We start from the raw sequence: 23339 nt of genomic DNA on the forward strand, positions 1-23339 counted from the left end.
GACAGGTAGGAAGACGCCTGGGTAGCATTCCGGGGCTCCGGGACGCAGGGGGCGCTTCCGGGCAGGTGGCGGGACGGTGGGAGGGCGGCCGCGGGGCTCGGCGCTGCGGGACGGGGCGGGGCCGGTTCGGGAAGGTGCCCATGGCGGGCGGGGCCTCGGGCGGGGCGGGGCGGGGCGGGGCCGGCGCCCTCGTCACTTGATAAAACGCCTGAGAGTCTCTAGAGAACAACGGGCTCATTGAGCGGCTGCTGGGAGCTGCGGGCGTGGGGGAGCCGCCGGAGCGGAGAGCGCGAGCCGGCCGGGGGTGGGGCCGCGCGCAGGGGCGACCGAGGCAAAGTGGCCGCAGCGGCGCGCCAGGCAGCCCGGCCCCGGCCCCGAGCCCGCGCGCACTGCGGCCGCTGCAGCTCCTCGCGTCCCTCCCTCCCTCCCTCCCTCCCTTCCCCGCCGCGCGCGCCCATGGCGGTCGCCGGCCAGCTGTGCCTGCTCTACCTGTCCGCGGGGCTTCTGGCCCGTCTGGGCGCAGCCTTCAACCTGGACACCCGCGAGGAGAACGTGATCCGGAAATCGGGGGATCCCGGGAGCCTCTTCGGCTTCTCGCTCGCCATGCACTGGCAGCTGAAGCCGGAGGACAAGCGCCTGTGAGTTGCCCGACTCTTCCCACCCCCACCGGGGCGCCGCGCTGCGCCAGGGGGAGCGAGGGCGCGCCCTGCTGCCTCCCGTCCCGCGTGCCCAGAGCCCATCCGCGGGCCAGCCCTGCCCGGCTCTGCCCTGCCCTGCCCTGCCCGGCCCTGCCCTACCCGCCTGCACTTCTCCGGCCCAAGACTTGCGGGGCTGGGCTAGCCGCGCCCTCCGCGCCCCTGCGCTCTGCGCCTCCGAGGAACGCGGAGAGAGCCGTGGGGGAGACCCCAGGCCGGGCCCCGGGAAACTCCGCCCCCCGTTCTCCCCCGAAGTGCTTTCCGCGGTCCTCCTCTCCGGGCATATTTTTGCACAGACCCCGGCAGGTGGCACGCTTTGCTGAGCCTCACGTGTGCGCCAGGGACGGTGGTGGGACGTTGGGTTGCGGGAAGTCTTCAGGGGGACCCAGGCCTTTCTCAAACTCTCCGATCGTCCTGTCCCGCCTGCCTGGCTCGCGCGCCCCGCGGAAGTTGGGAAGCCACTTTCTCGCTGTCCTGTGTGACTCTCTCTTTGCAGAGTGAGCTCTCCTACTTGCACAGGCTTTTTAAAAAGCACCTGTTCCGCAGGACTCGATCAGCTGTGAAAATAAGCTGCTTCTTAAGAGCGGTGTGCTAGCTCCCCCTCCCAGCTCCCTGATCGCTCCGCAACACCCAAGAATCCATGGGTCCCAGTGCCGGGTGGGCCCCACCGAGGAGTTAGACCACGGTGACCCACCCGAGCAGGGACTTAGCAAAGAAGGTTCGGAAGTGACAGTCGTCCTCCACAAGGGCTGCTTCCACGAGAAAGCGACTGCCTCTCCCTTTTAAACAGTGTTGGCTCCCACATGACCCAGTTCTTTTGACTAGGGAAGGTTTCTGGAGCTTAGTTGCCTGAGTCGCAGTGGGGCTGCATTCTTGATCCCTGCTCCCAAAGCTTGATTCTGACGACAAAAGATCCTCCGCCCCCTCCCAGGCCTTGAGTTGAACCCCGGTCCTTCCAGGACCAGCAGAGCGGAGAGAGCAGAGTGCAGTCAAGGGGGAAGGAGAGGCCAATATGGTTTTAAACCGGAGAAGGCCCTGGTTTCAGCTAGTTAACAGGGAAATGTGTGGACTTCAGGATCCTAAGGCCAGGTTTTTCTGATAACACCTGCTAGGTGAAGCAGAGAAATCTACTGCGGGTGTAATGGTTCCAGGCAGGGACGGGGGTCTGAGTTTTGCAGACCAGACCAGCCTCTGCTTTCTCTGGAAAATAATTGCTGGTAAGCTGCAACTCTGAAGTGAAAGTTGGTTTTTTTTTGGTTAGCTCAATGGATGGCATTTCATGTCTCCAAACACTGCGGCAGACACACATTACCCACCTGGAGGACTTGAACTTGTTGGTATAGGAGTGATTGTGGGTTGACAGAGGGAAAAGCATTCATTCGCTTTGGCATTTTCTCTGTATCAGAGGACACAGAGACTGGCTTCCTGGACAGACATGTCCAAGCAGACATTGTAATGGGGAATAAGTGGAGCAAGAAATGTCCTTGGGATGGAGATTGCAAATCGTGCCTTTAGCCAGGAATCTCTGTTGTCATTAAGGCGAAGCAGCCTCGGGCCTGCTGAAACTTGTCACTGCCTCGGGGCTTCTCTGCTATTACAGCTGCTACAGGTCCTCCTGAGACTGAGGAAGACCTGAGACGGATGCCGTCTAAAAACTCCATGTGGCTGATGGAAGGGAGTCGCTGGCCAGACCCTCAGAGGAGTAGAGACCCACTGAAAGGGGTACTGTGTCAAATCCTAGAACCCAAGGGGCAGAAACTGCATCCCAGGAGGCTGTGAGCTGTGTCTAGTACCTCTCACCCTGTCCTGAAGTATCCCGGGGTCAAGAGTAGCAGAGCCCCTCAAAGGAGTCAGCATACACAGCCCATATCACCCTCAGTCTGCTTTTCTGTAAAAGGATGTGGGTGTAGAAGACAGAGCCAGTGAGACTGATGGGACCCTGGGCCCAGCTTCCAACGCCAGTGGGGACATCTCAGGGGACTGTCTGGTGGGTGGGTGGTGGTGGTGGTGGTGGTAGGGGTGTGGACGAAAGCTGAATTTAGGTTTCTTCTTGGCCATTTATGCTGTTAGTCATCTGCTTGAAGGTGTGGTTTCTTCACCTGTAGAGTGGAGATGTTCCTACTTCATTGGGTGGTTGTGAAAATGGAAAGAACATGCAGACTGCTCAGTGTGTTTCCCTGCCCTGGACATGTGCTGGTTAGATGGGAAAAGTGATGGGGATGCATTTAAAAGTAGAAACTGTGGGCCTACTATGTTAGGTGTGGGGTACTAGAGAGCGTTTTGTGATTCTTAGACTGACTCACATTAAAACCGAAGGCTCTTACTTGGGTAATTAAATATCCCAAACTCTTCGATCACCTTTATGAACTCCAGAGCAACGTAGCTTACCTCAGGCTTAGCGTCATTGCAGAAGCAAACTTCCTGAACAGTGACTTTGAAACAGAGGGTTATGTGAGAATATCAGATAAATGCACAGTTACAGAAAACCTGCCGTAAGTTTTTTTTTCCTCCTCTGTAACTTAAACTTTGTATGGTGCCATCTGTATATTCAGAAACACCTTTAGTTAAGATTTTTAGAGGGAATACCACTGTGTCTGAAAGCCGCCAAACACCTTGGGTATTGCTGCTGAGCTTTGGGGGTGCTCGGATTGGATGAGGTGCTTTAAGCATCATCCAGGTCTCGGAGATAAATTACGGTAGACTCCCAGAGGTGATTAAGCAGAGAGCTGAGTGCCTGGGGTTGGGTATGAATCTTTCCTGGGTAGGTGGTTGAGTCACCTCTAGAGGTGGAAGGTACATGTCGAGGACTGGGTAAATCCATCCCGTGACTCACTCAGCTCTTCTGGGAAGGTGTGGATCTGTGTATGCTCCCAAGGCGGAGCCTGGGAAGAGGTGGGCTCCTGGAGAGAGTCCACTTCACGCCTAATCTTCATTTTCTTCTTTTGGGTTGGTCTTTTGGTCATTGGCTCTCCTTGCTATTTTCCAGAAGCTTCCCAGGGCGCCTGTTACTTCTGTTCTCGCTGGGTGTTGGTTGTTGGTTTTGCTCGACTGTATTTTCTGAGCTGGAGGTCATCTAGTCCATTTGTCCCCTTTATAGGTGAAGAAACAGGTTGTGAAGTGTCTTACCCAGAGTCTTAGAGCTGTGTGAGCAGAATCTTAATCAAAACCTGGATTTGAAGGTGGTATTTCTGGCTCGTGTTTATGCTGTCCGTAAGAGGATAAATCAGAGATGTCCTTCAGATGTAGAGAAACTGGCAAGCCGCTGACTTCTGGAAATGCATTCTAGTGTGTTGATTCATTGAATGGCTTCCCATGTAGGTCAGGGCTGTCTATTTAAGTATCAGTACGTGGACTCTCTTCCTATTCACCCTTATTGCAGCTGGCTGTGGACCAGTGGTGTGACCGTCTCTACCAGGGCTCCGAGGATGTGCACCCCAACACTGGCGTCCTTGTAGTCATTCCCTCCAACAGAGTGCCGGGTGGCTCAGGGCCATCTTCTGAGAACTGCTGTGTCACCTTGAGGCCGGAGATTCAGGAGAAGCAACCACAGTAGGGCAAAGAGACGTAGAGGAAATATTGGGAACAATACATCACTGTTTAAGTCTTTACAGTTGGGAAGTACTGGAAGTCTATGGTCTGTGGATTTAAAGACCTGGATTGAACATATTTCTGTGACCAATATGGCTTATGAATTCTGCATCTTAATTAGAGACAGTGGGGCTAAAACAAAAAAAATACTGTTATTTGTTTACCAGGTATGCATGAAACACTGGTTTGTGCTGAGTCAGCCCATCTTAAAAAAAAAAAAAAAAACAGATCCCAAGAAATATCCTACCCTAGAGCAATTTCTTTATCCCTTGAATGTGGGCAGCACATGTCTGGCAGTTCTGAGGTTTAAAGCTTTATTCATCTTCAGGGGATGATGTAATCTCTAACTGGGTTCTAGGCTCTGTGAGGGCAGGGACCTCAGGCTCCTCTTTGCCAGAGAACACCTAGCTACGCCTTCCAGATACAAAGAGGTTTAACTTGTGAAATCAGCTCTTCCCGCTGAAGGTAGAGAGAGGGAGCAATCTGCTTTGCTCAGGGCTTGGGGTCTGCAGTCTCTGGGGAAAGGGAAGCTATAGGCTTGATGCAAAGAAATAGAAAAGTTCTTATTTTCCATTTTAATGGCTAAGGGTTTTCAGGAGTCATCCCCCCCCCCCCCAATCACGGTTGTCTTTTGCCCTGAAGGCAGATTTTAGAATTTAACCCCCAAAGACCAGCTGCTCTGAGCTGCTGCAGTGGGTGGGTGCACAGGGTTTTTTGCTAAGTTGCCTGTTGTTTGAGTCTAGGCAGCCAGACAACTAGAATCAACCTCCTGAAAGCACCTGGAGACCAAATGGGAATGCCCATGAGGGCACTTGGGGGTTAATTGTGAGGACAGTGAGTGGTGTTGTGTATGTCTAACTCCTTAGGCGCACTGTTGACTACCTGCTCATCCCTTTAGGGGCCAGAGAATGGGAGTCTTGGGTTGGTTGACACTGACTTCAGGCTCTGGGGAGGACTGAGTGCTGTGAGGGGGAGGCCGCCAGCCCCAGTTGGGTTCAGGTGCAGCCCTAGAATCAGATAACTTCAAACCTGGAAGGCACGTAGGGGCTCTTACATGTCTGTTCATCAGGGTAACTCATGGGGGCTCTTCTTTACAATGCAGTCTTCTGGGATTGTCCCAGATCAATGACATCAATGACCCATAGGTGTGACCCTAGATTCTGCTCCCCCAGAACTCTGGGTTTGCACTAGAGATGCCTCCCTTCTTTATTTGGAGGTAGCTTGTGAAGTAGAGAAGAACAGAGCTTAGGGCTAGCTGGAATCACATGTCCTTGGCTGTGTGTAGGATTTTTAACCTCTGTCCCTTTTCTCTTCTGTAATAATAGCAAGTCTAATCTTGGCCGCCTTAGACCAGTTCTGGCCGGAGGAAACACTCTGTGCTTGTGAAATACACCTGGAAACCCAGGTTGTGAGAGGTGAGCAGGGCCAGTCAGGTGGAGTTGGTCTTTAATTTCACACCTGGGACGAGCGTGCGTCCTTCTTTTCGGCTTTGATTCGGCTAGTGTCGGTGTGTTCATTTTCCTTTTCCTTTCACCCAGTTACCTTTTCCTTCCAGGACCGTTACCTTGTCCTGGACTGTGCATCTCAGAAGAGCCCGATCTTGTAGCTGGGAAGCAGTGAATACATCCTCTTGACGTCCCAGAATTCCTAGGAGATGAGCGGGCAGATGTGTGGGGAGGCCTGAAGGGCTCCGGGCGGCCAGGAGACTGCAGAGAACCCTCGGAGGGTGGATTGGGCAGCAAGAGGGTGGGCTCATTAGGAAGGATTGCCCACCGTCTGAGGGCCAGGACTTGTCAAACCTCTGACTGTGACAGCCCTGTCCTCTATTTGGGGTGGGGATCCTGAACCATTTACACTCTTCCTTGCCAGGGCTGATTTATGTTTCAGAGTCCTTCATTCATCATTAATGTTTGGTAGGAAGGAACTTGTGCAAAAAAATGCATCTAATTGTTGTCATCCCAAGGTTGAGGGATGTGTGGGAAAGTGAGGAAGCAGCATTTTCTGAGATTTGTTTGTTAACCTGGCATTCAGCCTTTAAGCAGTGGTCTCTTAGAACTGACGTCAGAGGCTAATTGTGAATGAGTTACGAACGGGGCCAGGTAGATGGGTCTGGTGTCCAACTCAGTCCCCGGCAGCCTAATTGCAGGATGGGATCACCAGCATTTCATCTGCTGCTGTCTGGCTCTTCTCTTTAGATAAATAAGGCAAGATAAACCACTCAACATGGTGATGCTGTGCTGACGTGGTCACAGGGCAGTGACTTTCATGGGAGCCGACCCTGCCGTCCGACTTCTTGCTGTGTTCTGGTGTTTGAATCTCTGGTCGTGTTATTCAATTCCTAGTTGACAGGGCTGTTTCTAAACCTTCACCCAGCAAAAAGATTTCTGAGAAAACTTTCTAAACCAGCTAATGAAGGAAGAAAACTGTTCTGAGTTCAAACACACACACACACACACACACACACACACACACACACACACACCAAAAAAACCCAAACCCATATTGGATAAAATATAAGAAAAACACTTTAGAGAAATATGCCTTCTAAGCCTAAGAGAGTAAAAGGAAAAATAGTACTAGAAGTAATTTGAGAAAGTGACATAGGTTAGTGACATGGAGACTTGATAACTAAAGGAAGCCCAAGGCGTTGCCTATTTACCAAAAATCTACTTTGCTTACTGATATCCGGGTCACCATGGTTTCTTGTTGACAAGCCTGTTCATTGGTACTAAGATTGCCTTAACTATTTGTGTGCCTGAGTGTCAGGTACATATGATAAGCACTTCAGGCCCAGAGGGTAGGATGTCACTAACCATAAGACTCCCAAGTCAAGTCCCAACTTTGCTCTTTTCTTCAGGACATGCTGCCTTTGACTAAGATGAGTCTTCATGGCTCTTATAAATCATCATGCTAGAGGCCCCCAATCAGGTGAACATAGGCAGACCTGTGGACTGGGTCTGAGGAGGTGAGGCTCTTCTGTTTACCCTGTTGTTGAAAGCCTGTCTGCTGCTAATGCATCTGTCAGATGTTGGCCTTAGCCTACGGCTTATAGGGAATGCGATGCTTGTTTCTGTAGAGTGAAGGTGTTGAAGCAGTTTTTCAAAACTACCAAGAGACTGAAGATAGAGAGGAGAGAGAGGTTTGGGCCCGTGGGCATTTAAGATCCAGACTGTACCAGTCAGGATGATGAGGAGGCTACATGAACTTGGAATACAGAGATGGTTCTGAAGCCTTCTGGGCCCTTCCAGAGGCTCAGGAGCAGGGAGTCTGTTTCCAGGGAAGTTGTTTCTAGAAATAGATAGCCCAAAGGTCAGCAGAACACCTTTTAGTATCTGAGAGGCGTCCTAATGCCAAGGACACAGTAAAGGCCATCTCAGATCCCTGTAAGATAAGGATGTTTAGAAAGAGAAGTCCTTTCAAATGCGTGTACTGTGTTTAGAAAGGGCCTAGGGCTGCTGCTGAGAAAGAATTGTGGGCTTTGGAGAGGCACCCTACTACTCAGGGGATACTCCTAGGGGATACACTCTCACACACGTTCACACTCACACACACACACACACATATACACACACACTTACACTATATCTCCAGCTTAGCAGCAACCTCTGAAGACTGACTGAGGAAAAATTTTTTTCAATGCCACAGGATAAGAAAATGAGCTCTGTGAGGTCGTTTTGTGTGTGTGTGTGTGTGTGTGTGTGTGTGTGTGTGTGTGTGTGTGTGAGAGAGAGAGAGAGAGAGAGAGAGAGAGAGAGAGAGAGAGAGAGAGTCTACACATAATGTTGATTCTCATTTGTTTTCTGATTCAGTTTAAAAGACAAGGATTTTATCCTCATTTGAACATGAGACTCGAATGTCCTCTGGACCTGTCAGAAAAATCATAGCCAACGTATGTTGGTTTTCCTATAGCTGTGGTTCGTTCCACTGAAGACTTAGTGTGTATCAGGCACTGTTCTTCTGATGGAGATATTGCAGCAAATAAAACAGACAAACATCCCCGTGTATCTTCTGATGGAGAAGAGAAACAAACAATGTGAGTAGGGGTTTCGTAGGTGTAATAAATGATAAAGTGGAGAAAGGGGGTTAGGAGTGGGCACAGGGTGGGGTGATTGGCAGCGGGTCATCCAGGTGTAAGGTCACTGAGAAGTTGACACTACAGAGGAAGAGCCTCCAAGGGGGAGAGAGGAATGTGGTCAGAGGCAGAGGCACATGTCTGGCATGTTCAGAGAAAGCTGGGGACCACTGGTCTCCTTGGAATCCTATCACGGGGCCTTAGGGATCAGGTCACTCTTGTGAAGCAGGAAGCCATTTAGCATTCTGATACATATTTAAATTGGTTATCTCTGGCTGCTCCAGTGAGTATGGACTAGGTGAAAGCCAGGCTAAAATAGTGATGCTGCAGTGTGCAGCTGCACACCCCTGTAATCCCAGCTCTCAGGAGCTTGAGGCACTACATAGAGAGACCCTGATTCAAAATGACAAAAACAAAACCAAACTCAGAAGCAATACTAATTAGGAGGTGTCTGTCATAATGCATAAGAGGTGACAGCTGGGACCAGGGTGGGAGCAGTAGTGAAGACAGTAAGAAGACAGTTGGAGCTTTCTGCGCTCCCGCTGGCCTAGCGAGCAGGCACGGCCTGGACGTGCAGAACGACGCCGGCGAGTTCGTGGACCTGTACGTGCCGTGGAAATGCTCTGCGAGCAACCGCATTACTGATGCCAAGGACCACGCATCCATCCAGATGAACGTGGCTGAGGTTGACAGGGTCACAGGCTGGTTTAATGGCCAGTTTAAAATCTATGCTATCTGTGGGGCCATTCGAAGGATGGGTGAATCAGATGGCTCTATTCTCCGATTGGCTAAGGCTGATGGAATTGTCTCAAAGAACTTTTGACCAGAAGAGATCGGGGAATATTTGCTATAAATAAAAGTGAGAAAGAAAAAAAAAAAAAAAAGACAGTTGGAGCTGAGCAGGGTGGCACATGCCTGTATTGCTAGTCTCAGCAGGCTGAGGCAGGAGGATTGCACGTTTGCAGCCAGATGGGGCTGCACAGCAAGACAAAAACAACCAACCAAGTCGGTGGATTCTGACTGTGAGTTCAAAGTAGAGTCAGCAGGATCTCACGTGGACAGTGTGTGAGTGAGAGACACAGAGATTAGGAGAGACTGTCCCAGGTTTGTGAGCAGGAACCTGGAAGATGAGGTCGTAGAATGGTGTGGGGAGGATGGAGGGATGGACGGCTTTGAGGGGCAGAACAGGAGTCCAGTTCGGACATGTCAGGCTTGAGATTTCTAGACACACACTTGCAGTTACCGGGAGGCAGTTGGATGACTCCCAAGCTCAGGTGGAAGGTTGGGGTGGTAGCTGGCTGGAGATGAGGAGCCGAGCTGGAGACAGCAGTTTTGCTGTACAGGAGAGCAGAGCCCAGCGGCCTCCAGGAAATGGCATCGCAGGGTTTTTTTGTTTGTTTGTTTGTTTTTTTTTTTTTCAGGTTTGTTGATGATGGACAGAAAAAAAGGGGGGTTAATGCAGGGAGGGCAGCTTGCTGGTGTGATGTCTGCTACTACCAGGGGATCAGGCTGGTGGGGGGATTGGGGGAGGGGGTGGGGGTTGGCCTTGTATTTGGGGCACCAGTGGCAAGAATGGAAAATAGAATGAGAGGCCCAGGGGCCGGTCGGAGGAGGGCTTGGATATCTCAGCAGGTAATTCGTTCATGAGCCTGCTTAGGCAGTACTTGCGTGGATGGTTTTTGTCAACTCGACACCGATCTGCACAGATCTGGGAAGAAGAAATCTCAGTTGAGAAATTGTCTCCATCTGACTGGCCTGTAGGCAAATCTGTAGGACATTTGCTTGATTGATGAGGGAGGGTCCAGCTCACTGTGGGCTGTGCCACCTGTGGCCAGGTGGTCCTGATTTGATGAAGAAAGCAGGCTGAGCAAGCCACAGGGAGCAAGCCAATGAGCATTGTTCTCCATGGCTTCTGCTCCAGTTCCTGCCTGGAGTTCCTGCCCTGTCTCATGTACTACAACCATAAGCTGAAACAAACCGTTCCTCCCCAAGTTGCTTTTGGCCATGGTCTTTATCACAACCAAAAAAGGCAAATTGGGAGGGATACTGGTGGGAGTAAGACCACGTTGGACAGGCTGATGGACACGTTGGTATCTGTTGACCTGTCGTCAGTCATTTGCATCAGGAGTCAACTGCCTCTAGGGTTGTGAGTCCTGGAGCTCTTTGTAAAGTGCCTGTCCTGTGCCGTGAACAGCAGCCTTCTTGTGCTTGCCCTAAAGTGTGGATGGAGCCCCTCTAGAGGGGGAGGTTTGGGGAATCAGGTTGAAGGTTATATGATGCCCTGGGTAGGGCTAGAGGTGGGAGGCGTTTACAGGCAGATGGGAACCATCACATTGTCTGCAGGAAGGGATGATGGGACTTCAAAGATGGGAAAAAAAAATAGGAACACATTAAAAATGTTTGCAGGTCTTCATTTCCGTAGGCTATGCTTGAACCACAGAGAGCCACAGCTTTTATTGAGTTGAATTCCTACAAGACTCGTTTGGGGGGTAGCGAGAACTTCCCCTGCATGGAGGTAGCGGCAGCCACAGCGTCTGGCAGTCTGATGGTTTCTTTAGGCTCAGGGTGTACCCAGGGTGTACGATGGTGGACACATGCCGTGCACATTGTAAAGTGGGTATGGTGACCCTGTGAGGCCAGGCCAGGCCTCGCTTCCCGAGGTAACCAATTTCGCCAGCACTCCTCACTGCCCAGCATCTTAAAAGCCTCCCTGTCCTGGTGTGAGCAACTGCACTCATGCTGTTCTTTTCAAATGACTTGTGACCTGGCTGAGGTGTCAGAGAGGTGGAAAATGAGGACAAACCAGCAGGTTGGGTTCTGTCCTTCTGCCATTTGCTTTTCTTTTTTTCAAGACAGGGTTTCTCTGTGCATCCCTGGCTGTCCTGGAACTTGCTGTGTAGACCAGGCTGGCCTTGAACTCAGAGATCCGCCTGCCTCTGCCTCCTGAGTGCTGGGATTAAAGGCATGAGCCATCACACCCTGCCTCCTACTGTCATTTTTCAACCTCTTCATTGAAATATAAATGGCATGGGCCTTTAGTAATTCAAAAAGAAACAATATCTTCAAATTACATGAATAATCAGGATGTTGGTATCCGTCGTCCTGGATATGACACAAATAAAATATGGACCATCTTCCAGAAGTGACATAGTGTTTCACTGGTTTTATTTTTTAAAGCCTTTGTCATTATAGTGCAGAATGGAATATGTGGATTTTTAAATGGGAAACATGAAGCTTTTTAGTGGCATTTTCAGCTTCTGACGGTCACGTTTGGCTGTCAGCCATGCATGTTCACCTGTCTTCATCATTGGGCCATTGAGTGTTTCCATGAAATGACTGAGAAGCATTGTCCACTCTAACCTCTGTCTGAAGACTGAAGCCAGTGGCAGGAGGTGTAGTAGTAATGAGCCCTGAAGTCGGATGCCTGGGGCCTCATCCGCCTGGCCCACCACCCTAGGCATCCGCCTGCCTTCTGATGGAAATGTCAGTCTTTAGGTCACAACCTAGGCTCTGTAACCATGCCTGAAGAATAATATCTTCGTTCTTAAAATGTCCCCACATGGTGGCCTAGGAGAGAGAGTGCAGGCACACAGGCAGCGTCTCCCTTCCCCTGCTGATGGGCCGAATTCCGCGTGATCGCAGCACTTTGCTCTGCTGAGTGGCGGAATTCCTCAGGTTCACACTGGCCAGCTCTGCTGCTGCTGTGCAGTGTCTGCTCAGAACAGAACGCGGCCTGCTTGTCTTAAACCCTTCTACATGAAAAGTGCTCTGAAAATGTCTTCTGGAGAGATACGGCCACTCTTAGTTTGTGAGCCTCAGAGGAGCAAGGCTTGTTGTTGATTTTGGGTTCAAATCTAATAATATATCCTCAGCTAGGTATTTCTAGGGCCGTTTGAGTTGATTTAATTTCTCATATACATCTCTGACTCCTAGAAAATGGGCTGACCAGATCTTTAACCTGATACTTATACCCCAGTTAAAAGAAGGATACAATGAACCATAAGACAAAAAGGTTTTCACCTTCCCTATTTCTGAGTGTGCAGTTTGCTAGTGTCAAGTATGTTCACACGGTTGTAAACTTCATGTGGCATGCACACATGGCGTACGTGTATGTGCAGAGATGTGTGCCTGTGCATGTTATGTGTAGAGAAAAGAAGTTGATGTGAGTGACTTCTGTCCCTTTACACCTTATGTTTTGGGTCAAGGTCTTACTGAACCCAGAGTTCGCCATTTAATCCAGATTAGCAAGCCACCAGGGTCCGTCTGTTTCCAGCTGGTGTTACTGGAACACACAGCTCCTGGCATTTATGTGAGTGCTGGGGATCAGAACTCAGCTCCTCATGATTGGGCTGCAAGTCCTTTACCCACTGAGCTCTCTCCTAGCTCCCCGACCCGGTACCGTGTGGGATGTTTAGAAGTGACGGATGACCATCACATAATGGCAGAGCTAAACTTTAAATCAGTCAAGGGCGTTGAATTACCTATTATCTGCTACAGAGTCTAATGCAGTGGCAGGAAAATTAAGCTTAGTACATTTATGGTAGAAGTTGGAATTCAGTCTCATCCTTTCCAACCGGTTCTGCCAAGCTGATAAAGGTTGAAGTCGACAGCTGTCACCTGGTCCCACCTGTGGAGGACCCCAGCATCCTTGGAGAAATTAGAAGCCTTCGTCTTAACAAGTTTTTTATTGTGTTAAAGAGAAAACCGCATTGATAAAAAGTCTGGCCGTCTTGGCTGGTTGCTCATACTCCGATACTACACCTTCCTAGCTTGTGGTGGCCGGCTTTAAAATGAAACTGAAATGTGCCTTTGATTGCACACTGAATGCCTAAGCTGGGCTTCAATCAGCAGTGACACGTTCAGGGGTCAGATGTCGAGAGAAAGTCCCTACCTGTTCCGGGGTCGCCAACTGTACTGGCAGCTGTCCCTCGGCAAGGCCATCCTTAGCGGCTAGGCTCTTACTCACCAGCCCCACCCCGCTTCCTTTAGACTGCGCTAATACATTAACCGGGAGGGCCCTCCCTCTCTCTCTTTTGTCCATTGGTTCTCAAGGGCTGATTTCTCAGAAGTTGTTTGGGATCTGTCAGGAAAAAGCATTGAGGGTTCCCAAATGGGAGGCCTCTGAAGACCGGCGGGGAGCTCGGGCATCTGTGTTTTCTTAGAACCTTACCTTGGAGCTTGACACTTGTCGCTCCTCAGAAATGAAAATGCAGCTTAAGACTCGTGCTGCAGCCCAAGGTGCAAGACTCAGGTGCCCTTGTGTGTTGAGCAGGTGTTTTCCAGCACTGTTGCCCAGCTTCGGGGGAGTTTCCTTACCATTAGAATGATCAATCTCCTGCCCAGGTAGTGGGTGCAGTGGGGGCCTGCTCTGAAACGGCACCTCCACCCTTGTTTGATAGATGAAGAAACGGGGCCTTGAGAGTTCTCCAGGCCATCACTCTAGCTCCCGACAGGCCCAACTGTTCCCACAATCCCCTTCACACTGAAAAGGCGTTCCTACCCTTCTTCCCAGTCAGGCCCCGGCCCCACCTCACTCCAGAGCAGAGGCACACTTAGCCTCTGTGCCCTGTCCTTATAAAACACCACCGTCCACACCCCAATCAGCTTCTGTCTCCTTGAGAGTCGTGGAGGTGACGGGCACTTCTTACTTAGGAGCTAGGCTTGGGTTTGTCTTATGATGAGAAGAAATGCAGACGTCCCAAGCGGGTCCTGTTGGTCGGTCACACACCCCGCTCTCTCTTACCTTGCTGATCAGGGAGTCCTCCCCTCCCCACCTGGCTTTGGAGCAGATGAAAGGTGGGTGGGTGCGGCCTCTGACTCAGCGGGTGACTCAGCTCCTCTGGGAAGTGATGACCCAGTCAGCCCAGGCAGTGTCCATGGTTTCCAGAGACAGCTTCGGACTCCACACAAGGACTTGCCATGCTCTGGCTCCCCAAACGGGGGCTCCCTGAATTGTCTGGCTGCCCTAGAAGGGGGAGGTGCGGGAAGGGGCGTTTGTGTTGAGTGTTTATCCGCACTTGAGCTGCTCTCCGGGTGTGTGTTGGGGGCGGGGGCTCAGACTTTGGGGAATTCTCTCTTCCATGCTGGATTGAGCTGCACCTCACCTGGCTGCGGGACGCCATCGGGACGCCCGCCCCTTAAAGCATGGACATTTGTTTTCTCAGTGTCTTTCAAGCCGTGCTTTGCATGTGCACGTCACTGTTAGGACCAGGTTGTCAGCACAGCCTGTGTCGAGCAGGTATGTGTTCATGTGTTCTTAGCTGGTTGTCATGCCTCTAGGATGGGCCGTAAAAATTAATCTTTGACTTTCCTGCCTGCAGTTGACTCTACAGAGATAGCATGTGTAAGCTTGTCTTGTGCAATTACAAGGTGTAACCTCTGTGGACTGTGCCATTTTCTTTGCAAGATTTCCAGCGACTCCTTTGTCTATCCACGGACAGTATATTTTAATTACATTCTTAACTTATTATAGTTGTATGGTACAAAGCGTTTGTAAAGCGAAAGTCATAACTTCTGTGCTCGGCGTCTAGTCACCCTGCTGGTCTTAGAGGTAGCCATTGTTTCACTCACCGGTTCTTGTAAAACATGGCTTGGCTGTGGTTTGACCCCCAAGGGTACTTGTATGGAAAATGTGGTCCTCTGCAGAGTGATGAGGCATCATCTCACTTGATCCTTATAGCCCCTACTAAAAGGTTTAGACCGTTTCAGATAACCCGTGATGGTACTTAGCGGACAGTGCACATGCTCCTGGAACCCCCTTGTGTTAGTGCCCAGCGGACAGTGCACACACTCCTGGAACCCCCTTGTGTGAGTGCCCAGCAGACAGTGCACACGCTCCTGGAACCCCCTTATGTTAGTCCCCAGTGGACAGTGCACACACTCCTGGAACCCCCTTGGTATTTTTGATTATGGTCTTGCTCTACCTGGCTGTTATGGCGCAGATGCCAAGGTGCAGGTTTTCTGGGAATGGTAGCTGTTACAGTCATGTACCACATTATCTCAGTAATAACAGGCCCACAGACAACTTAACTCAGGAAGTATGAGTGAGGAATACTAGGTGTGAAAATGCGGGACCATTTCCATTCTAGTAAATATTGCTCCAGACAGCCTGACTCCCCCTCCGTGTTGCTCTGTCCACTCTTTGCATAGTAAATCCTGACTCCTATCCCCTAGGTCCCCCAGCAGCCCAGCCACTAAAAGGGAAATGACTCTGCAATAGGTAACTCTGGGCTGCTGAACTGGTTCTTAAACCACTCTGGTTCCTAAATAGTTTCTAAACATCCCAGTGCAGTAGAGTAGTAACTAATGTAATAAAAAAAAAAAAAAAGGAAGAAGAGGAAGTTTTAAGCCAGGCAGTGGTGGCGCACACCTTTAATTCCAGCACTCGGAGGCAGAGGCAGGCAGATCTCTGTGAGTTCGAGGCCAGCCTGGTCTACAGAGCGAGTTCCAGGACAGCCAGGGCTACACAGAGAAACCCTGTCTCGGAAAAACAAAGTATTTAATTATTTAGATGCTTTGTTTTTTGTCACGTTTTTGTAGAGTTTAAATTTCTCTTTACAGTATTCTTCTAAATCTAGGTTTACGAGAAATAAGGCCCAGCTGGGGACATAGCAGAGTGGTAGAGCATTTGCCTACTGTGTGCCAAGGCCTGATGCCCAGCATAGCAAAAAAGAAAAATCTGGAACACCCTTTCTGGATTGGTGTTTTGCTTGGTGCCTTCCTGGGTCTTCAGTGCTGGGACTCAATGTCATCTAATCATTCCTCCATTGGGCCTCAGCCTTGTTAATCCAAGATGGCAGCATGCATATTCTGGCCAGGGGGTTGAGAGGGGTGAAGGACAGAGCAAGGGGCACATGCCCACTCTCCCGCCTCTTAAGGAAGGCCCTCAGAAGCAGCCGTGGGCGTCTCATTCGGCAGGACCCAGTGTGGCATGTCCAGTGGGAAAGGGGGGCTTGGAGCAGTTGTCCTGGGCGCCGCGTTATGCCCAGCAAAAAAGGCCCTTTACCGTGGGAAAAAAAGGAACCTGTGCTTGGCCCGGGCCAGCGGCCTCTGGCACAGCTGCAAACCCTGTTGCTTTAGTTATCGCAGTTAGAAAATAAGCTATGTGATCCTATTAATTTCCTTTTTAAAACACTGAAAAATTTGGATTTCCTAAGCTTCTGGAAGGTATTAGAGTGGGCACGACACTCAGCCGGGTGTGAGCTTGTTACATAGACTTTATCTCTTCCTGGTTTTTATTAAAAACATTTTACTGAAGAATGATGGGACTTCGTTATTTCTTCCTTTGCCAATGAAATATGAGCTGTTTGCTAACATCTGCTAAGAAAGCTAACGCTGATTATATTGCTGCTATGTTTTGGCATATATAAAAATGTCCTGGTTGTGATGTACTTGAATATAAAATATTAAAAATGGTGAGTAATTATAATGTAAATATTCCTTTGGTAGATGTTTGCTAGGCAGCCACCATGTATGTATCAAGTGTGAAGGTCACAGGTCCAGTGTATACGGCTTTCCAGTCTGGTTCCTTGAAAGGAAAATTCAGAGGCTGGACTTGTGTAAAGGACAAATGTGATTTGTGAGCTGAGAAGTCAGGTGTCCGATCTCTAGGACATGATTAAATTCCACATTTGACAAGCTCTGGCAGCCACTTTGTGAATGAAATCCCAGGGTTGCTTGGAGACAGTCCTTACAACTGGGGACTTTCCTGGTTTCCCCTTCCTGATTCCAGAAGACAGCATTTTCATTGCAGACCCAGGACAAGGCGTCTTGTTATTCCGAGTTGAACACTTTTCAGCGAATCAGTCGATTTTTGTTTTTAATGAACTGGTTTTATATTTATACATACACTTTTAGGTTTGTGTTGAGTCAAAGTGGAATTCTTGACCACTTTAAATATGGCCAGTGGATATTCTGATGGTATTCCTTTTCCTAGAGATAACCTAAGAAGCAAGTGTTGGTGGTCCAGGGTCACATCAGAAACAGATGCAGGGGTAGAACTCGAACTCTGTCGCTGCCCCCCCCCCCCCCCCCCCCGTCCCCCAGCCCCTTTAATTGTGAGGCGTCAGTGGTTGTGATCTGACTTCATTCCCACCCGGTGTGCCGTCGGGACTTCTGAGCAGGGCGTCGTAGGGAAGTGAAACACATTTGGCCTTGGATGACCCTCAGTACTGAGCTCCATCGATTGCTGTTACTCAGAGACACGCCCGTAGGAAACAGCACAGGTCAGGTAGGAACTGGAACCCCCAGGCTTAGCTGGCACACGTGTCTCGTGGTCACTGGCACCAGGGGCTTGTTCCAGCGTGTTCTTTCAGGGAGACAGAGGAAGGGCTCTTAAGAATTTTTGGAAAGGCCACAACAAAATGACTGGTTTGGTGATGTAAAGACAGGTCATGTCTTGGGGCTCCTGGTGTGTCGGTCATTAGCACTTAGTAGGCCTTAATTATAATCACCTCTTCTAAAGAAATATTCCTTTAAAAGGTTAGTTGGGGTTTTGAGTGATGCTGTCAAACCAAGCTAAAAGCAGTCTAGGGATTTAGAGGTTCAGCGCGAGCTCTGACGTCGCGGGAGTACTGGGCACAGCTCTGTGATGTCATCTGTCCGGCACGTGACTGGGTGGGTTCTTGCCCTCTTTAAACTCGGGTCCACAATAGGGAAGCCGGGAGGTGATAAAACCCGAGGCGCTGAGGTCTGTTGGGGTCAGAGCAGAGCACCCCACCGCCTGCATGGCAAGAACTCGGGAGCAGGACCGCTTGTGTTATTAGTGCAGTCACAGCTCGTTTGCCCTGAGCCGGAGGTGGGCATGCGTTCTCGGTGGGAGGGTCTAGTGTTTGGAAATGGGAGGCTGTGGCTTCGCTCCGTTATCAGCTTCTGCGTAAACATGAAAACACGCTAGGGGTAGACAGATCTGCCCGACCGCAAGTTTTCGCTCATACTTGTCCAACCAGATCAGCCAGTTAATGTAGTTTAAAAGGTTGTTTTTTTTAATTGTTGTTGGCCCTGGAGGTTATTAAAAACCAAGACCAGATTCCTGCCCTCAAGGAGGTGATGGTGAGTTAGGGTGCGGTGGGAGAGATGAGGGTGGGGTGTGGAAGGCAGACTCACAGGTGAGGCCAGTAGCTGCAGCCTGGGGGTGGTTGGAAGAGGCAACGCCTGTGTGTGTGTGTGTGTGTGTGTGTGTGTGTGTGTGTGTGTGTGTGTGTGTGTGTGTGTGTGTGTGAGGGCCGGTGGATAACAGGAAACAAGCAGAGACGCCCCTGCCAGGGTGTGCCTAGGAATTGAAGAGAGCAGGGTGCCCGGGGTAGATGGCAAGGTGTGGCTCCATCATGGAGGGGTTGTTCCCAGTTGTAGCAGGAAGAGTGTGGCTCAGCAGGAAGGGCCTTGGGCCTGCAGGCCTACCCATGTCGGGAATGTCTGCTTGGGTTCTTTATCTGGAAGATGGAGATGGCTACCCTCCGGCGTCTCAGAGATAAGAGTGTCTGTGAACGTTTGTAGTGGTCCAGTGTTCTGCAGATGTGGGTAGTCTGTACATTATTTGGGCTTTCTGCCAGCCATACCCAGAAAAATATAGGGGTGCATAAGCAACGTGGACCTGCATTCATTCCAGATGCCAAGGAAGTGCTCAGGGCCACTCGAGGTACTGTATTCAGGGGATAAGAGTCCCTGCATCGTGGAACTGAGAGCACTCGAGTAGAGGGAAGATGGATAGCATCGTCCCGGGTACTGGTAAAGATGGGATGATTATTCACAGGAAGATGTGGGGGGAGACTGTGGCCAGAGCCATGGAGGAAGGATCCTCTGAGGAGCGGTCGCTTGAGATGTCCTGAGGTATCCAAAGGGGGGGGACAGGAGGACACAATGCAACTCTCAAATCTAAGGCAAGAATGTTCCCAGACTGCAGTGCATCTGAGGCCGGTGGCTTCCTGGACAGGGAAGGTCTGCTCGCCTCAGGCCCTTGGAGCTGGAAGGGCAGGTGAGGGCTGCTTGCTTACAGCCTTCTAGAGGCCACTGTGGAGAGCCTTTGGAGGCCTGTGAGCCGAGAGGGCGGTGGCATTACTTGGCTGTAGGTGCAGGAAGAACAGGGCTTCTCGTGGGTGTAGAGCTGGGGTGGGGCAAAGCTGGAGACAGCCTGACCAGTTCAAATCATTCTGTCAGGTATGAGTCGGTGGCAGCTTGGATCCTCGTCACAGCAAAGCGACCACTGAGAAGGGGCCAGATAATGAGTAAAACACAGACTGTACTGATTGGAGGGGAGCAAGTCAAAGCTGGCCCCTGGCTTTTGTCCCGAGGCTTGGGTAGATAGTATGCCTTTATCAGCACAGGAAGAACACATGGAGACCTGGCTTGAGGAGAAGCCTGGCTTCTGTTTTGGACATTGAGGGGTGCAAAATGGGGGTAATAGGTTTCTGAGTGTCTGAGTATGGGTGTTTGAGAGGAGAGGTCTGGGATGCAAAGTGTAGAAGTGGAGAGGAGCATGGGTGAATGGTTAGCCACAAGAAGGGCCCTAGGAAAAGTCTGTACAATGGAGAGGGTCTGCCAGTGCCAGGCAGGGTGAGGCCCATCTGCAAGTATTTAACACACACACCAGCGCTGATATCCTTCCTCTGTCACCCAGTCTAGCTCTTTTTTTTTTTTTTTTAAAGATTTTCAAGTTCAACTTTAAAAAAAAAAAAAAAAGATTTATGTATATGATCGATCTGTCTGCACATACATCTTTATTCCAGAAGAGGGCACAAGGTCTCATTACAGATGGTTGTAAGCCACCATGTGGCTGCTGGGAAGCGAACTCAAGACCTCTGGAAGAGCAGCCAGTGCTCTTAACCTCTGAGCCATCTCTCCAGCCCCTGGTCTAGTTCTTAATTGAATTGGATTGTGAGGTCCAATTAAACTCTGTAGGGAAGGCCAGGACAGACCTGCAGGTCTCCTGACTCTCCAGCATGGGCTAAACCGTCTCATGGGGCACGGTGGGATGATCAAAGTGGACAGGGTGTTGCCATGACAGCTAGTCGAACTTTGCCTTGGAGGAGGGACAGAGTGGAAAAGGTACTGTCTGTGTGGTACTGTGTGCCACCACTTGAAATACCCGCGGTGAAGCCACACCCTGGCACTCGTTCTCAATGCCATCTTAGCCCAGCTTACCGCTGCTCCAAAGCTTCGTGTGTGTTTCAGGGGGGCCTTAGCACTGCCCTGAGCTCAGCAAATGCCCAGTATGCTGGCATCTTCTTTTCTTTTTTAGGGATACATTTTTTATTTGATTTTGTACATAAACTATGCAAATGCCTTTCTGTAAGTAAAAGGCAACATTTTAGATACAGAGAATTAACTTGGCATAGTTAAGACCAAAAACAGAGAGTATGCATTGCCTCTTGGCCTGGACCACTGCCTGTAGCAGGCCAGCTTTGCCCCATTCTGAGGCAGTGAAGGGGACCCCCTCCCCCCAGCATCTGAACGTATTCGCATAACCAGTTAGATAGTCTAGACATAAAGTCAGTAGGTTTCGAGGTGGGATTTCCATCCTTGTGAAAAGAGGGACATTCTGGTAAAGATTTCTCAGAATTTTAAATCTGTGAATTATTAAAACGACTTTAAAAAAATTGTATAACTTAATTGGTTTAGTGTGTTCCTCATTGAATGTCCTTTGTGTACCAGACACTCAGCTGCGTGCCGGGGGACACAGGAGTGGAGAGCATGTGTGAGCGTGGAGGTGGCCTTCTGGGCAGGGGGAAGGATGGTGGGCAAGTGCTGTCTCCGGCCACCGCAGGGGAGGGAAGGGAAGTGAGAAGTAAGAGGCAGGCACAGGAAGGATGTATGCAAAGAGCTGCAGGATGCGGGAGGATCCTGGAGAAAGAGGAGCCAGTGCAAAGGTCCTGCGCCAGTAGGGAACTGACCGCTGCAGTCTGAGGCAGGCCCGCTGTGGTGGGAGGGGAGAGACTGAGGGCAGGGTCAGCCTGAAGCATGGCCTTTCGAAGGACTGAACCTACAGCGTTTTCCATTCAGGTCATCATCAGAACTCAAATTCTTGGTACCAGAGTGAAACCAATGTGAATCTGAGAAAGGGGCCATTTTAGAGCTTTAGAAAGGGTAGAGTGACTCCCACAGTGCCCGAGTCCTGACTCCCCAAGACTGTGAGTGTGCTCAGTTAGATGCTGTCAGATTCGCTGCCTTCCATTAGGACAGTGACCCAGAAGGGCTCAGTAATTACAGGGAAGGACCTTCATGGTGGGGAAAAGGGGCAGACGAGACTTGAAACTGTGCTGCCGGCCTGCAGATTGAGGGGCCACGAGGCTGGGGTGGGAGGCTTAGGAAATGGGAAGGACGAGATAGTGTGTTTTAAGCCACTTAGCTGCGGGCAGTGTGTTACAGCCCCACAGAAGACAAACGCAGTGTCTCTTTGAATGTGCATGGTAACCTGACTCGTGCATGGTAACCTGACTCGTGCCAAGAGCAGCGAGGGGTAGGTCCGGGTCTATGTGCCACGCCTCACAGTGGTCACTGCGCCATAGTTGAGAGCAGCAATGACTTTTCCCTAGAGGAAAACTCAAGTTTTGCCAATATGTATGTGCATTTAGCTCCCTTTAAGCTGTTTTGAAATGATTTCCTCGGACTGATGAAACAAGACAAACTAACTGGAATCATGCTTGCTGGGGCACAGCCCTGTGCTGTTGGATTATCCTTCTGTGAGGGCAGAGTTCCCACATGTAATCTCAGACCTCCACATAGACAGTTACTAACATGGGGGCAGTCATGGTTTTGTAGCCCCTTTAAAAATAAGAAATGTGGAATCTAGATTAAAAACATGAATATGTACATGTATACAGATGAATGTGTGTATATATGTTGTATATGCACACTCGCACAATTATATAAAAGCAGGAAGGGGGACTGTTTTGAAGGAGGAAAGGGACCCAGGAATAGATAGGGAAGTGTGGATGGGGAATATGACAAGGTAAAAAGACGTATGTATGAAAATGTTAGCATGGAACATTAAAGTTCAAAATAATTCAAAAGTAAAAGTTTAATTAAAAATGTGTATGGTGGCTGGGAAGTCTAATGCGTATGGCTTGGTGTGGGCAAGCTCGAGTGACTTCTTTACTTCCCCCTAGGTGAGAAAGAATTTTGGGGGTGATGGTGAAGGAAATTAATTTTAGAGAAGGGAGTAAAGGCAGAATTTCCCATGAGTCTGACTAGGCTAGTGGTTATGCATACAGACTGTGGCCAGGGGTTGGTGAAGAGGTAGGGTCATTCTTGATAGCCACTGGTCCTTCTGTTGCTGGATTCCTGAAGAGCCTCAGCTGTGGGGAGGGGGGGGGTATGTGTAAGGTCGGTGGAGCTTTGGTGACTAGATAATTTACCCTTGGGTAGTCCAGTCATGAAGAAGCCTGGCCTGAGGGCTCCTGGCAAAGCGCCGCCAGTGCCTGTGAACCCACAGCCAAATTCCACCACACGGTGTGACTTGGGCATGGTGCTCACTTTAGAATAGATGTTGCATGGGGCCCGTGCCACAGCCAGCTTTATGTCTGGGGCTGGACTGACCTGACCATCACTAGTCTTCAGCCTGGGACTTTTTTGAGTGGGGGAAAAAAGAGGGGGAGGGGGGTATTGAGCTTTCAGGCCATAGGTGTAATCAAGGCTTGCCCTGGAACAGAACTATTTCATGGGACAGTTCGGTGACCCCAAATGAACGCAGTACAAATGCAGCCTATGTGGAAGGGTATAGTTCCCCCCCCCCATCCCCCTTTCCTAACATGCCTCTCCACACATTGAGAGCTCATAGAAGGGTCTTGGAAAGATGTCTTCCTTTTGCCCTTGAATAGCATGCAGAATTTATATTTTACTCCCAAATTATTTCTCTGCTCTAGCCCTTACAAAAATGTTCTCTTAGGAGAATTGCTCAGGCTGACCCCCAAATCATAATTTAAGATCTCCTGCCTCAGCTTCGTGAGTGAGTGCTGGAATTCTTTTTCTGTGAGATGACTGTCATCTGG

At 50.1% G+C, this 23339-nt stretch overlaps 1 protein-coding gene and 1 pseudogene across 3 annotated transcripts in view; both read left to right on the top strand.

Annotated features, from left to right (window-relative positions):
* Positions 1 to 263: 263 nt before the first annotated feature.
* Positions 264 to 23339, top strand: part of Itga6 (integrin subunit alpha 6) — a 71508-nt gene continuing 48432 nt past the window's right edge. The window contains exon 1 of one of the 3 annotated variants that reach the window (XM_006972422.3): positions 264 to 638. In XM_006972422.3, the coding sequence (XP_006972484.1) occupies positions 457 to 638 (182 nt within the window). In that variant the 5' untranslated portion in view covers positions 264 to 456. The remainder of the gene's footprint in view (positions 639 to 23339) is intronic. The other 2 variants (XM_006972423.4, XM_042275455.2) reach the window with 2 other exon arrangements.
* Positions 7191 to 9239, top strand: LOC143272802 (small ribosomal subunit protein eS21 pseudogene; annotated as a pseudogene).

This window comes from Peromyscus maniculatus, chromosome 4, assembly GCF_049852395.1.
Source record: "Peromyscus maniculatus bairdii isolate BWxNUB_F1_BW_parent chromosome 4, HU_Pman_BW_mat_3.1, whole genome shotgun sequence".
Classification (NCBI taxonomy): domain Eukaryota; kingdom Metazoa; phylum Chordata; class Mammalia; order Rodentia; family Cricetidae; genus Peromyscus; species Peromyscus maniculatus.